The 16444-nt window shown below is 52.3% G+C and overlaps 1 protein-coding gene across 2 annotated transcripts in view; it reads left to right on the forward strand.

The window, feature by feature from the left end:
* Nucleotides 1-16444, forward strand: part of SSBP3 (single stranded DNA binding protein 3) — a 163461-nt gene that overhangs the window by 100491 nt on the left and 46526 nt on the right. For both annotated transcript variants that reach the window (XM_061184179.1, XM_061184180.1), the window contains exon 5: nucleotides 13123-13212. In XM_061184179.1, the coding sequence (XP_061040162.1) occupies nucleotides 13123-13212 (90 nt within the window). The remainder of the gene's footprint in view (nucleotides 1-13122; nucleotides 13213-16444) is intronic.

Below are 16444 nucleotides of genomic sequence, written 5' to 3' on the forward strand. Positions count from 1 at the left end.
CTCTGCCTCTTACCCTTCTCTTTTCTCTGCCCGGTCAAGTGAGGGATTGAATCGAAGAGGAGGAGGAGGAGGAGGAGGAGGAGGAGGAGGAGGAGGAAGACGCATTCCTACTGAGTGAGCTCAGGGCTTGCTCTGTGGCTTGTCTCTGATTCCAAGAACCATGTCTTTTTTAAACCTGTGGCTTGGAGGGTCCAGCTGCGAAGGAAAGTCCTCACATTGGCAGAGGATTCCTCTGTCTGTGGGGTGCATTTTCTAGGACACAGAGAAAGGCATCTCAGGGTGAGAACTCTGCCTTGATGTCTTCCTCACCTTCCGCCCAGGCCCAGGAGGGGCCCCTCCCACCTCTGCCTGTCCCCAAGCCCTGAGGTAGTAGGCCAGTTCTCTGGCCCCTCTAAGAAGCCGGTGGAAAAAGTGGCTCCCTGGGCCAGCGGAGCAGACATCTGCCTTCAGGGAGGCTGAGAACCGGAGCATCCAACCTGTCTGAGAATAAATAGCAGGCTCTGCTTTGGAGATGGAAGGGAGGCTTGACCCAGAGGGCCGGGAGAGGTGGCTAGATCTCAGCAAGTCATAAAGACCATGCGGTCCCCTCAGCTGCACCCAGCCCGCTGGGCCCAGGCTTGGCTTCCTTCCTAAGTGGGAATGATAGACAATGGCAGTTCAGCTCCTAGAGGCCACCCCACTCCCTCGCATTGCTTTTGTCCTTCTTGGAACTACAGATGCTTTGCCCAGATGTTAACCTAAGCTGTCTCCACAGCTGTCTTGGGAGGGGAGGTATAATGATGATCTCATTTTACTGACCTGACTCTAGGAGAAGTGGCCACCCAAGTCATTTGCCAGAAAGGCCAAGCAGCACCTGCACCCAGGTTTTCTGAACACCCAAAGCTTGGGTTTTACAGGCAGAGGAAACGGCCTGTTCTAAGATGTGTGTGGGGATGGTGGGGTGCGCGCACGTGTGTGTGTGGGTGTGTGTGTGTGATCGTTTGGAGGGGAGAAGGTAATTGTATGGATGTAGCCAAATGGTAAGTTAGTTGCTGACTGAGTTAGCTAGTCTTGCAGTTTGACCTTGTGGACATGGCGACTATTCTTGATAAGCAGGATTTCTGCAAGAACTTGATTCATCCAAAAAATATTTACTGAGCCAGCACCTTCTCTATGCTGTGCACACCATTCCGGCCCCCGTCCCTGCAAAGACAGTTGGCTAATTTAGTAAGGAGTTAACAGTCAGATGTGACACGTGCAGTGATGAGGAACACATAAAGGATGAAGAGGTATCGCCCGGGGGGAGAGAGTGCAGGAGAGTGTTCCAGAGAGAGGGGCCGGCCTGTGCGGTGGGGTGGTTGAGCATATTCATCAAGTGACTTTGGGTGAAAGAAAGGCCTTGTAAGCTAGAGAGTACTAAATATATGTGAATAGTAATAGGTTATTCTTTTTCTAATGGGGCTTAAAGGATCTAATTTGTTGGACCCTGATGAAGGTCTCTGTATAAAGACCTTCCTTTGTGCTTTCAATACCGTATGGATTGATGGGGGGAGTTGGGGGTGGACCACTGTGGGAAATCTCGTGTATGTTTCAGAAGCCAAGTTTGGGTCAGAAGTCGCAGTAGATAAAGTCCCCTGGCCCCTCTGAAGCCTTTGACTGGTCAGGTCATCTCTGGTCCTTCCAGGCTGGGCTCCTGGCCCTACCCCCTTATCAGTGTTCTCACTAGGATCCAAAAGGCTGAGTGTGCCCCATTTTGGGGGGACGCTAACAAGAAAGCCCTGCCTTGTGTGCCTGGTAGACACTCAACAAATATCTGTGGACCTCTTTGTGATGACCTCCGAAGGGCAGCCCCGCCTTGCCCTGCAGCGCTCCGGCCAGGCCTCAACAGGCCGCAGAAACCCGCTCTGCCAGCCGGCCTGTGTCGAGGACTGAAGTAGCGTGCGTCTTAGTTCATGCAGGACCTACCTCTTTAGCCCCTCTGCATCACTTTTGGAGCAAATTAAACAGTCCACCACCCTTAGTGGGCCTCCTGCAAGCTTGCCAGGGTAGGCTCTGTTCTAGAATGCCACCAGGCAGCGTGGGGTATGAATTGTCTTTGAGGGGCTGATACCTGTAATCACAGAATTTGAGTCAGTCAGACTGGCTGTGTTTGGTTCCTTAGGGACACTGAGTTCCAGAGCTATTACTGTTCCTGCCTCAGAGACAGAGAGAGACACGTGCACACACAGACGTGTCCAGGATCTGTGACCTCGTGAATTCTCTTGTTGGGGGTGTTAACAGTTCTGTAAATGCCCATCCTGGCTCCCTCGTCTCAACACCACTCCCTGTGTTTGTTCAGAGCCCCGGGGACTGGGAGCAGGGCAGGACACGGGTACTTTTCTCCAGTCTCATCCAGTGCAGCAAACCTTCATTGTGCACCTACTGGGTGCCTGGCCTTGTCCTGGGAAGATTTCCTGTACCTGCTGCATTTAGGTTTGAAGGGCAGGTAAGGCAGCAGGGGAAACCATAGGGAAGGCAGGAGCCTTCACAGAAGGAAGGGAGCGCTAGGCGTGTGTTGATGGCACAGCCAACCCGTCAGCATCGCAGGGGGCCAGGGCAGTGGGTGGGGAGTAGAAGGGACTGAGTTCTGTCATCTCATTCTTCGTGTAGCCTCAGGGCTCTCCCACCTTAACCCTGTCGTTTTATAAATGAGGTACGTTTTATAAATGAGGTACCTGGGGCTCCGAGAAGGGGGCGGGGGTTGCCCTGTTCTCATTCACCTAGCTAGTTTTTGGGGCGTTATCATTGAGGCCGAACTGTAGTGCCGTTTTGTGTGAGCTAAAGAATTTGATAGAGGGGAAGCAATGTGGGCTTTGAAGTCAGGTAGACCTGGGTTCAGATCCCAGGACTGCTAACTTCCTGGCCTGCTGTGGAACCATGGGCAGATCAGCTCTCTAAGCTTCAGTTTTCTTTTCTGTAACATAGGGATGATAATGCCACCTGCCCCCTGGGACTTTGAGGGGATCAGAGATAAGTACAAAAGGGCCAGGCATTAGGAGTTGCGTGTTACTGTCAGCTATTGCTGTCCTGTCACTCCTGTGGGCAGTACAGGGAGAGAGGGAAGGTGTGGCCAGAGCATGCCATCTCCGGAGGAGTAGAGCCCTGGCTGGGGCCCTCTCCCTGGCTTCCCCCTGTCCTGGAGGACCGAGCCACAGGCCCAGCTGTTGCAACCCAGTTGCTGGTGACCTCGCCTGGCAGATGCCCAGGAGCCCTCCAGATGAGCTTCTCCACCTTCTGCCTCTTGGGCAGCACTGACACCTGAGCTGGAGGCAGGCTGGCACCCGGATTGCAGGCAGGAGAGCCTGTCCCCCATGTGACAGCTGGGCATGGAGGGCTGCCCAAGTGGACAGCGGCAGACTCTTAAGTGCCCAGCTTCTCGTGGCATTGTTTGGTCCAGTTTCCTTTGTGTTTTGACCTACATCATTCCTTATTTGCTAAACCCTCTAAGCAGGCAGCAGTAATAAATCAATTAATGACTCCAATGAGTCGTTCAGTGGCTGACAAAATAACAGTAAGGCCAACAGCTTGCATCTCTCCAGCAGTACCAAAGGACCCTGGTTGACCGGCATGGGGGACGAAACAGAGACTGTTAGCTAAATTAGCGCAATTAGTGCTCGCTTTAAAGGCTTAGGCGGCATCTGCTCAGCGCTGAGCCCGTGCGCCTACAGACCTTCCTGGCCCGTCAAGAGAGCCCAAGGATTCCCGGCTCCTTCGTTTACACACCCCTCCCCAGCCAAGTGTAAACTTCCCCACTTTGAGGTCAGGGGACCCGGGTGAACTTTTCAGACTGTGCACCTTGTCCTGTCACGACAGAGGCTGAGCCGAGGGAAGGTGACCCTGTCCCCGCTGAATCTGGTGCCAGCTGAGCAAAGTGTGGGTCCCCATTCTTGAAAGGTGTTCCAGGGGCCACACCTTTAACGATTTCTCTTAAACTTAAAAAAAGAAAGTTTCTAAAGTGGGTGGTTTTTTTGTTCTCTGCACACCTCAGTCCTGGCAGGATTAAGTTGTCATTGGAACTGAGCATGTGTGCAGGCCCATGCCAGGGAATTTTCCACTTCGCAGAAGCAACTGCCAGTGTTCTTGTTAAGGAGCTGTCACTGGCCTACTATGACATGTTTGCAGTTGTAAGAGGCTCCTTTAAGACAGTGGGAAGTGTGTGTGTGTGTGTGTGTGTGTGTTTTGCTAATGGTGTAAACCAGGGCCTGAAGCTCATCTCTCTTTAAGAAGAAAATCAGCGTTGTACAAACAGCGTGCTGTTGATCCACTCCTCACTGTTCATTTGCAGGGGGGACCTATAGCCCTTAATCTCCCTTGTCTCACGTGTACACGCCTAGGACCTGCGCCCTCTGCCACGCGGCCCAGCTGGGGAGGTGTTTGCACAAGGGGGAGGGCACTCTGGCTGGCATCCGCAGCATAACCAGGTATTAATTACACGGGGCTCCACCTCTCACACAAGCGATGCCCTCTGATCCAATTCCAAGAAGAAGCTGAGTGCTTCCTGGGATGGATGGGGAGGGCCCGGTGGGATGGTGGCCATGATCTTCTCAGCACAGAGAAGCCAGCTCCTCTTCCTCTTGGAAATGTTTCCACTGGGGTGCCTTTGTTTCATTTTTTAAAAAAGTAGAGAGAGGACGCTCCTCAGAAGACTGGGTTCTGTCGAGCCGAGGACGTTGTCCTCTGATGGCCCTGACCCTTTCCATGCTCTGGCCTGCCCCATGTTCATGGAATCGTAAAAAGCAAACGCGCCTGTCTTCCACCTGGTGCTGTGTCGCTGGCTCAGGAGTTTGAGCCCCTTATCTGAGGAGTCATATTTAGGTTCCCCACACCCCTGCCCAGGGTAGAGACCACCCCCCCCCCTTAATAGACGATGATGAAGGGCTCAGAAAGGTAAAGTGAGGTGCCCGTGTACCCCGGCTGCTGGAGAATGGAGGGGCTGGGCCTAGAGCCTGGACCTCTCCCCCCACCCCTTTGGGCAGCATCTTTAAGCATCAGTTTCAAAACAGACCAGAGAAGCCGGAACACGGCTAAAAGGTCTGGACTTGACTTGCAGTTCTGCCTGGTCCGAGCTGAGTAACCTTGGACAAGTCCCTGAGCCTCTGTTTTCTCATCTGTAGTCCCTGCCGGGTTGTTGGGAGAATGGGGATGAGCTGCACCAAGGTTAGCTGGCGAGCTGGGTGGGCAGCTGGCCCCCCTTCTTCTGAAGAGCCTCCCTCTGGGGGAGGGGAAGTGGGTAAGCCCCACGCACACCCCATCAATGAGATGGAGTGGAGCTCTGGGGAGGGCAGAGGCCTGGCGGGATTTATGCTCTGAAGGAGAAGCTGTCAGAAGGCCTGGTTCCAGGGGAGGGCTAAGATGACAGCAGTAATCTCTCACCTCTCTATCACCTCCTGCATCTCCGAGGCTTGCCATCCTTTAAGGCCCTGGCTTGAGTGCCACCTCTTCCACAAAGCCTCCCTGATCCCCCTAATCCCCGCCTCGCGGCGCCCGCCCGGAGCACCTTCCCACGTCCCTCAGTTCTCTCGCGGAGACTCATTTCATCCCTTAGACCTTAAGGGCAGAGCCGAGCCTCTGTCATCTCCCACCCCGGCAGGCACAGAGCATCCCTGGCGACCCAGGAGCCAGTGTCTGCTGAACGCATGGACATGTATAAAGCACTCGTAACCTTTTTAAACTCCCCACCTCCCTTGTTTCTCCTTCTCTTACCAGGGTAATTTGCCTATTAGATCCAACAGACTCTTCACCGAGATCTTGCATTCCTACACACACGCGTGCACACATACACACACACACACACCCTTAGTGGAGGCCAGCTCAGTGAAATACTTGCCGGAAGGAGCAGAGTTAGAAGGCCAGTCTACTTTGGGAAGAGAAAAACACGTGGATGATCTCAGATGTAGAGAATGCCTTGTGCTTACCTTATGTTTGTAATGATGTCTGTCGTTTCTTTTCATAAGCATCAAAAAGCACACAGAACTCTCCTTGAGAACTGCAGGGGTTGGTGGCAGAGTGAGGGGGGGGTGCATTATTTGGGTTTCTCAGGCCGAAATTGGGGGTGGAGGGACAGAGAGACTAAAGTTAGAACACTTAGGATAATGCACTTCTCTGGGCCTGTTTTCTTACCGGTAAACAGCAGTGACACCTTCCCAGGGATGTTGAGGAGTAAATTGTACCCCCCTCCTTCTCTCCTGGTCGCTGGGATCAGGATAAAAAGGCGTTTGCTTCTCTCTGCCCTCTCTGTGTTCCTGCATCCATCCTCTCTGCTCAGGGGAGACAGAAGTGAGATGGGGACTTTGGGGAAGAAGCTCTGGTGTCAGGACAGCCCTCACTTGGGCCTGATGGCCTGGCTGTGCGAGCTGGGGCTTTTGTCACCCTTTCTCAGGTTGCTTGGCTGAGAGCTCAGTGTGATGCCCACTTGGTTCACTGTAGCAGCAGGACCTCAGCCGCCTCGCTTGGAGCTGAGCAGAGGCCCCGGGGGCAGAGCTAGCAGGAAGGCTAGCCCTAGTCACACAGCAGGTGGTTTGCAGCCTGAGCTGGAACCCTGATCCCAGGATCCTCTGTTCAGGGCTCTTTCCTCTCCTAATAATCCCCAGAAAACGCCAGGCGGTGCTGGGTAGTGTGGCTCTCCCCTTTTCAGAGGGGAGGCTGAGGCAGTCCCCATGGCTCTGTTGTGGCCGAGTAGAGATGAAACCCAGGTACTCTGACCTGGAGTGTGCTTGTGCCCTGTCCCCGCTGAGCCACCCCGAGGTGGCGTGGCCCACTGCTTCCTGCGCTTTCTGTGGCTCGGAGCATCTACCTCTGGACCCAGGGCCATCCCGCGGCGACGGGAGAGACGCCCATTCCTTCGTGCACGTGACGACCCCCTGGCTATTTGGAGGCAGGGACCCTGTGTCGCTCACTCCCGTGTGTCATCCGAACCTATTTTTAATGCCAGCTGGTTCTGTCTCTTCACGTAGCAACAGCTCTGTGTTTTCTCCAAGCTGCAGAATTAGAGCCTCTGTTCTCCAAACACATTCCCTTCTGTGGTCTGCACACAAAACCAAGAGACCTCTTCCTTACCTTCCCCTTTTGACCTTGCTTCTGTCCGTCTTGGCCTTTCCGTCTGGGTGATGAGATTCCCTCCATTCCCTCAGCTACATCTTCAGTCAGTTGATACTGCTAAAATTCCCTCTAGAAAACTTGGCCCAGAGGGCCCCAGGTCACTCCAATATTTTGCACAGAATGCTGAAGGCTCTGTCTTGATGACACCTGTGTAAGCATCCCTCCTTCCCCGGGACACGAGCATCCCTCAAATGGCCTCATTTCTCAGTGCAGGAGTGCCCCCGCCCCCCCGAGAGTCCTCCACTGCCCAGCTGCGAGCACACAGCCACACACCACACACCATGTGCCTCTGGTGTCCTGAGTGCTTGGCCACGTGGCCTGTGTTGAGTTTCAGTCAAGGAAGGCTACACTTGGTGGTTTCACATGTGGGCCCCGTGCTGCTACATGCCTGAGTATTGGGGTGGGGCGAGGAGGGAGGGGATTTGCAGAACAAAGTTCCATTTTGCAGCCTTGTAAACCAGTCAGGAGGGGTTGGCCGACCTGGCAGGAGTCCCGCTGTTCACTCTGAGCATGTTTTTATTCAGTTTTCTAGGAGTTTCATGTGCATAGAACTACTTTAAAAAGAGAATAAAAACGGGTGGGGGGATTCCCATGCTAGTTTGTGAGTGAGGCTAACTGGGGGTCTCAGGGTAAGGCTGGAAGGTAATATCTTGTAGGGAACATCCCCCAGGTCTCCCCTTCTTGAAGGAAGCATGAATGTTTGTCACCTACCACAGGATACTACAAGATCTGAGGTGGGAGGCTCCTGGGAGCTTGTCACTTGGTCCCTCTGGACTGACCCTGTTGTTCGTTGAGCCGCAGGGGACTCCTTGCTACGGAATGAGGAAAAGGCCCAGCACCACATCCAGGACTTGCCAGTTCCATTCGTTTGTGGAGCCTTGGGTACTCTGGTGGTGGTGGGTGGGTTGTCAGTGGTGCATTGGGATGCCTGGCACGGGGTAAGATGGGGTCAGGTGGGATTCTCAGAAGTCCTGGGCCTCTTCTGCTGGGAACTCTTCCCCGTTGCCTAGAGCAGCAAGTCCAGATTGCCTAGCACAGCTTTCAAGCCTCCTCCCAGTAGCTCAGATCCCGAGGCCCCAGGTTTGAGCCCTGCATCTCTACGGGGGGGAAGGGTGGGGGGGGGGGGAATGTGCTTATTCTGGCTGGCGCACACCTCCAGGGGAGGTGTCTGGATCTCCCCTCACTATTGACAACCATATTTGGATGGCAGGGGAGGCCTGTAGGTGGAGTGGCATGTGTGAAACCAGCTGATGTGTGTCTGGAGCACACAAACAAGGCTGAGGGGCTGCAGGGAACCCCTAAGCCCCGGTGGCTGTGTAACCGCCCTGGGATCATAAAGAAACCCTACTCTTTAGGGAGAAAGTTGTAGGATGAGCCCTCCTTGGAAGTCTCCCTGGCTGTGAACAAAAATAAAATACTTTACAGGGAGGAGAATTTTCACAGCTTCAGGCAGATGTCTGAAGGCACCTCAGGCTTTCCAAGTGGACAGTATCCCGGAGGCTTGGAAGAGGCAGCTGGCTGGAGTGGGCCACACCGCTCAGTGCAAGGCCTGTTTTCTATTTAGAAAAGAATTTTAGTTAGTTTTTAAAAAATGCCTGAGTTACCAAACTGCGTGCCCTATTTGATTCTGCTTTTTTTAGTCCATGTATGCACGTATGCATATACGGGTAAAGATTGGTGAGGGGGGCTGCTAGGGGGTGCGGTTGGTGCAGGGGAGAGCCCGAGTGTCATCAGCTGTTATCTGCAGGCTTCGGTAACAATAGGTTTCTAGGCGGTTTTTAAGTTTTGACCTCTGAGTGTTCTATAAGGAACGGAGAAGAGTTAAAATTCAGGGTCTTCCTGTTCATGCAGGAGCTGCAGTTTCCAGTCCCTGCCCCCCCTGGGTGTATGGACTGGGCTGGGGAGAGCACCTTGGAAGAAGAGCCCTAGAGGTCACCTTCTCTAATTCCACCATCCGACACGTGGAAAGACTGAGGCCCAGAGAGAGAAGGGACTTGCCCACGGGCTCCCAGCCAGGACCCGAGCCCACGCAGGTGGTCTCTGGCTTCTGACTCCTTCCTCCCCTGCTCCAGTGGGGAGTTCCATCCTGGGCACCTACCGCAGCCCCGATGTGTAGGCCTCAGTGAATGTCACGGGGTTTCGGTTTGGGTTTTGTGTTTTTAGAGAAAACTCACATGAGACGCTTTGCTGAGTGCTTTAATGGAGTTCTAACTCCAAGTTGGAAACCGCAGGGAGAGGCCAATTCCTAGCAATCCGGAAAGGCCTGGCTTCAGATGGCCAGGTTTGAGCCGGTCTTTGACTAATAAAAAGTTGTAATCATTTATTGAACACCTGCTGTATGCCTCACATTGTGCTGGGTCTTAGAGATGGGTAAAACAGCCCCTGCTGTTGAGGAGTGGGGTGAGGGCAGTGTCATGTTGATGGATGTGGGGGGGGGGCCTTGGATTGGGTTTTATGTGCAAGAATTATTTCTTAACCCTTTTGTCACCCTGTGACACTGGTTGCTGCTTTCATTCTGTTCTTTGTCCTTTTCTGCTCTTTTGAAAGTTTTCCATTAGGAGCACATGTTCACTTCAAAATCAAAGAATAGCAATGATTGTCATACTCTAGGACACAGGGTTAAGCACTGCAGAGCTACTTAATTTTACAGCTGGAAGAGCCTTTAGAGGATAAGGATAAGTTATCTCCTCAGCTTCCTGACGCTTGAGTCACCATTAACATGAGCTTCCTTTCATTGGAGGATAGCAAAAGTCCATCCTCCACCCAGATGTCAATGAATTATACTATCCATTTACTAGAACCATGGTTATTCCAGCCCTGACGTTCAAAGGACCACGGGCTCACTCCTGATTTCGTAGGAAAATGAGATCTTGGCGTGAGGGAGCCTAGTAAGTCATGAGCCCAGGTTCAAGTTTTCATTTAAGAGGTTTTTAAAAAATTGTTAAGATATCTATGTTATATCCTTAATATATAAAGAGCTCTTATATATCACTAAGGAAAAAAGTCAAATAACTAAATAGCAAAGGACATGAATGATTTGCCATTTGTTTTACTAAATGGCCAGTGTAAACCATTTCAAAAGGTTAGTGATCCAAAAGATTAAGTCAAAATACCAAAGAGATCAAAGAGATAAGATTTTGTACCTACTAAGTTAGCAAACACAAATGCAATGCCCTGTTAATTAAATTGGTTGAATAATGATATTAGGCTCATTGAAAAATCATGTTTTCTTTGGCCATTTAATGAGAGGGGGACAAGTGCTTATGACATTATTTAACAAAATACAGTGACTGATTTTCTTTTTACTTTTCTATGTTTTATAATAGGCAAGTGTTTTATATTAAACGATAAATGCTAATTTAAAGAACTGAGTTGCTGAAGCTTTCCAGATCTTTCTTTAAAAACAAAGCATAGTTTCTGAGCTGAAGGCTGAGGAAGAGTAGATGTGGACTCTCAGGAGGACAAGTAGAAAAAGGCCGCCTTCAGCCTGCTCTCCATATAGATATTTGTTTTCTTGTCTGTAAAGTCGGGGTTCTTATGTCTGCCTCAGAAGGCCGCCTGGGGGTTCAGGGAGAGATGGTGTGAAAATACCCTGCTCGTTTCTGAGCATCAGGCCAGATGGCCCCCACCCAGGGTTGGGCCATCCACTCCATCCTTCTCACGCTGTTGTCAGGAGCTCCATCTTCTCCATCCTCACCCTGAGAACAAGTCAGTGCCACATTTGCCGAACAAAACATTTAGTCAGGGCAAGAGAGGGTTTTGGCTTTCCCAGATGTATCGCCTACACTCACCCGCCTTTCTGATCATTGCCATTGGTCCAGTCACCATGCTTGACTGGTGACTTCAACAAAGATGTGAATAATTGGAGAAAGATCACATCCTGGGAGGGTGCCTCTGTTTGGGAAAGGTGTCAGTTCTCCTCCAAATTTTTATATATATAAGAACTCTTTTCTTTTGGTAGGAAGATGACTTTTATAAACAATAGGAAGTTTGGGGGGTTAAGTAAATAAAAATAAACAAGAAAACTTCCACTAAAGAATTGAAGGAGATAATAAAATACATTGTAAAACTCTGATCATTAGAATGGACAGAATTTTAAAAGCTCAGAAACAGACCCATGCCTGTGTAAGAATTTTTGTCTCTGATTTCAAATGAGTGGGAAAAATTGTACTGAGCCAACTGACTGAGGAGTAAAATCCGTATTCTTTACCAAAATAAGTTCCTGAAGGATTAAAGAGTTAAACGTAAAACCGATCTCTGAAAGAACTTGAAGAAAATATAGGAGGATGTTTACCTCCCCCTATTTAAAAAAAAAAACTTTTCTGCTTCTGCTGCTGAGGAGTAATCGTTGGCTGTAAATCAAGAAAAGTTGCATTTTCACAGAACCACCAACCACAAACAAACAATGCAGCTAATGGATAACCTGGCATATTCCCCCAGGCGACCCTCATCCTGGATAGTCCTGGGGCAGGGGCTCGGCCTGGGAGCTGAGCTCCCAGGTGTGGCTTCTCCTCCAAGCTGAGAAGGTGGGAAGGGGAAGACCTGATCCTGGTGTTTTGGGGTGTTCGTAACACGTTACAGGATAGTTGGCAGAATCTCTTTACAGGGAGTGTTGCTTTTCTGTACGCAGGATCATTTTGAAAGGTTGGGCCGGAGTAGCCAGCCCCATCCCACCCTGTTTTTTACCTGGGGTCTGTTAAAACAGCCACTGTGGGCCTGCTGAATCCTCTTTGCTTCCACATTACCAGCTTTCCTGGTTTACAAAACACAGCCCATCCCATTGCTTAATCCTCCCCAACCCTTATGAGCAGGCAGGACCACAGTGACAGGAAACGAGTGCAGAAGGGCTGAGTGGCTTGCCATCGTCGTCCCTTGCTAGTACAGGCAACAGTGCTTGAACCCCAATGTATTGATTCCCGGGGCTGTCTGTTTTCTTGCTGCATGCAGTGTGTTTGGGGGATTCACACATTCCCTTATTCCCTTCCACCCAAGTTGGAAGTTAGGCGTTCTGGGTCCTGTTTTCTGGCTGAGGAAGGGACAAGAGAAGTGACTCCTTCAAGGTGTTGATGGCAGGCTGCATTCGTTTCGTTTCCTGACCCCAAGGGGCTTGCTCTCGTCCCAGAGAACCAGTCAGACCCCTGGGAGATGATTGGTGATTCAGAGGCTCAGTCCTGGTGGGGTGTGGGAACATTCGAGGTTGGAGGTGGGTTTCCTGCAGGAGGAGCCCCTGGGAGGTGTAGAGTCGGTGGGGAGGAGCAGGGCCCAGGTGGGCCAGTCAGGCCTGGGGCGTCCTGATCAGCCTCACCCTCCCATGTGAGCACAGGGCCAGGCACAGACATGCCGGCCACGTGAACACGTGGGACACAGATTGTCTGGAAGGAGGCCAGGCTGGGAAGAGCAACGTCTGTTCACCCCGGGAGGCATTTGTTGAGGCAGATGTACCAGGTAAATGCCAGAATAGCAGCATTTAAAAGGAACAGTAACGACAGTCTCCCCATCGTGCAGCCTACCCCATCTACGGCACCCAGGACCCAGACGGTGCCAGAAACATGCCTGTCTGCTCCCACCCTCTCTGGGGACGTTTCCCAGCTGGGCTGTCTGTTTATTCACTAAGTCGTGCGTATTTATTGATCTTCTCCTCTGTACAACATGCCAGCCTCTTGGAGAGGGCACAGGCATTTATGAAGCACCTCGCCTGCCCTGAAGGAGCTTCATAAAGCAGCCGAGGGGGAAGCCAGGGCATCCTTGGTCAATAACAGCTACTGCTGCTCGGCAGCGTGTGTGCACGTGGTGGGCATTGTCCTCCCATTTTAGAGATGAGGAAATGGAGGCTCAGAGAGTTCATCCCTCGACCACTGAGTGACACACCTGGGAAGGTGGTGTTTGGCGGGGGGGGGGGGGGGTGTCTGTGGAGGACGTGGGTGGATGGGGGTGGGGTGGGGGTGGGAACTCCCTGTCTCTCGATGTGGGTGCGGCCTCTCACTTTCCACCTTCTCTTCCCCACAGAGCGCAGCCGCCGCCCCGAGCCCCGTGCTTGGCAACATTCCCCCCAACGATGGGATGCCGGGAGGCCCCATCCCGCCAGGTTTCTTTCAGGTACGTGCTGGGCCCTCCATCCTTTGCTCCTTTCACTCAAGGCCAGGCCCCGGGCAGGTGGGAGGGAGGGAGAGAGAGAGAAGTAAGTGGTAGCTCAGTTTGCCATGGTCTAAATACAGTTGCTTTATGCTGGTTCAGACCCTTCCCATCCCATCCCTCTCTCCACCCCTTCCAAAAACCGAGGAGGGGAGAAAAGAAAGATGGAGAGCAGACATCCTCCTGCATGTGCTGTGTCACTTCTGCCGGAGTTTGTTTTCTTCACACCAGCTTCGCACTCACGACACAGCCCGCCCCTGGTCGGGGCTGCGACGGGCTGCTTCCAAGTCCGTGCAGAGCTGTCTTTTAACAAAAGGCTTTTTTTTCTTTTTTAAACAAGTAAACTGTTCTTTGTTTCTGTTTTGTTGCTGCTGTCATTGTCACTGTTTGCTTTGCCTGTCCAAAAACTACAAACCTTAGGCGTAATCTAAAAAAAACAAAAAACCCACCATCCTGGCAGGTCTGGGAATCCTTTCCCTCTGGTTAACCACTTGATTTTTTCCGAGTGTTATCACAGACGGCGTCCCACAAGCATCTGTGCCCGTGCTCTGCCCGCCAAGGCAGGAGCAGCTCTCATGTGGGTTGAGAGCCTGGTCTTCTCTGAAAGACACCTTGTTGGGCTGTCTGAGTGTGGGGTGTGGGGAGGTGGCTTTCTGATTTGCTGGGGTGGGTGCACCTGCCTCACCCTCACCCTGCCTCCTCCTCCATCTCTGCTGTCCCCTCCGGGAACTCGTTGGATTTAAACCCGACTGAGACTGGGAAAGGCCGTCAGAGAGAGATCGGCGTCTGGGGCTGGAAGGAACTTTTATGATGAAGCTCTTGAGTGTGACATTCTTTCCAACCTGTCTGCGGCCGGGTTTGAGAATCTGCCTGAGTTCCCCACACCTTTTGAAAGGTTAGCTCTTCCAGATAAGAATATGGAAAGAGTTGTTGTCTAGAAGAGAAGGCAGAGATTTCTCTGTGTAGCTCATGAATTCAGAACTGGGACCAGTGAGGCAAAGTCTGAGGAGCCTTTGGCTTGGTGACAGCCAGAATTTCGCGCCGTGTGCATCTCGCCGTGAGCCGTGGGCCCCAGGAGGCAGGGGCTCCCTGGCACTGGAGGTATCTTAGCAAAAATGGGACAGGCACCTCTTGGGGATGTTAGCATGACTTCCTCCCAGGATAGGAGGTGACCTGGAAGACACTTCTGCTTTGCAAGGTCTCACATTATGGTTGATGTTAACTCCCAGGAGAGGAGGGTTAGGACATGCTGCTTACCAGCCAAGAAAGGGAATCAGTGAAATATGGGTGTTCTCCAACAGAAACAGCAGGTCGCCTACCAAGATGGCGGTGAGAGGAGTGAGAGGGATTTAGGGATGGAAACTCAAGGCACTGGATGGCCATGCATGTGTCTATATGCATTTCTAGCATACGGTCCACACTGGGACCTTGTCCCAGGGATGGGAATGGGTGTATAGGCTTCAGGTTGGACCAGACCAGGCATTGCCTCGGGTGAGGCTTGGGGTAAGGCCACAGACATTGGGTAGAGGGGCCAGACTTCGAAGAGAGAGTGAGACGTTCAAAGCCTTGGAAACCCATGAACCCAAGAAAGACAGGAGCCTGACAGGCTTCTCCCTTTTCCCCAGAGGAGAAACCCAAGGGGCTACTGCCTGAGAGGGTCTTCCATGCCAAGGGGCAGCCACCTTCCTGGCCACTGCAGACGGGTGTTCTGCACCCAGCTGGTGGTCTTTCCCATGGTGTTCTCTCTGGTTGGGACTTCTTTCCCAGGCTCACATATCCTCACCAGTGATGCCATGGCTGCCCTTCATACAGTGCGGATGTGGCTTTCCTGCCTAGTGGGCAGAGCTCACCCAGGTACCAGGCTCCACCTGTGTGCATCCCTCTTGAGGCTGCTTGCTGGCATCTGGGTGCCCAGTGCAGGCCACTGTGGCAGGAGAGGTGGACAACAGCCAGCTGTATTTTTTTTAAATAGGCCGTCGTCATCTTCTTTGGCCCGAGTCTGGGGCAAGGAGAGGTCTGCCTGATATGTGGGCAGCTCCCAACTTCCTGCTTTGGTACAATTGTCCATGGTTAAGGCCTAATTCCAGACATACTTCTTAGGCCCTCCCATGTGACATTCAGGGGTGTGTGGTCAGAAAGCCCAGACTGATTCCTGTCCTTATTTAGCTACTACCAGCTACCATCAAACAGAGGTAACTTTCGGATCCACTCCCCTTTTTTTTTTTTTTAAATATTTATTTATTTGGCTGTGTCGGGTCTCAGTTGCAGCACGTGGGATCTTCGTTGCAGCATGCAGGATCTTCTGTTGCGGCATGCGGGCTCATCGCTGTGGCGTGTGGGCTTCTCTAGTTGTGGCGCGCGGGCTCCACAGCATGTGGGCTCAGTGGTTGCGGCACGCACAGGCTCTCTAGTTGTGGCGCACAGGCTCTCTAGTTGTGGCGCGTGGGCTTAGTTGCCCCGCGGCATGTGGGTTCTTAGTTCCCCGACCTGGGATCAAATCTGCATCCCCTGCATTAGAAGGTGGACTCTTAACCACTGGACCGCCAGGGAAGTTCCTGGACCCACCCTCTTGACTTGAGGTCTTCTCTGATCCCCAGTTAGGGTGAACCATCAAGAGCTTGCTGGATCATTGAGCAGGGGGCTGTGTCCCAGCCTCTCTGCTTCCTGGGTGACTTTGGCTAGACCCCTACCCCTACTCCCACCCCAAGGGGCATCATTTCTCCATCAGTCAGATGAAGGTGGATGAGGTCCTTCCTGGTCAGGGTGCTGAACTGCTCGGGCTGGGTCACTGTTGCGGGGAAAGGATAGCTCTCTGGAAGGAGGTAGTGGCTGCCCATTTCTGGAGCAGGCCGGCTCCCAACAGGAGTATTAGCTATTGATTGCCGGCCCTGACCCTCGCGCACCTTGCAGGCGGCCACTCTGATATTAGAAGGGAAATAGAGATGGTATCATGGTTTTATCTCCTGCCAACAATTGCACTTCTTCCCCTACTTGGTCACGGCCTGGCAGGCAGCTCTGCTGCAGGAGGGGCTTTGCACCAAGGAGCCAGCCTGGGTTGGCTGATCCAGCTTTGGCCAAACCCTGCCCCAAGGTGGCCAGCCTGGTTTTCTGGTCAGGACTCCAACCCTAGTTGGTGCTAAATTTAGTTGAGGACTCCAAGGTGGGTGTGAGGGACCAGCTTTTCACCCCCACTCCT

Source organism: Eubalaena glacialis, chromosome 3 (genome assembly GCF_028564815.1).
Source record: "Eubalaena glacialis isolate mEubGla1 chromosome 3, mEubGla1.1.hap2.+ XY, whole genome shotgun sequence".
NCBI lineage: Eukaryota > Metazoa > Chordata > Mammalia > Artiodactyla > Balaenidae > Eubalaena > Eubalaena glacialis.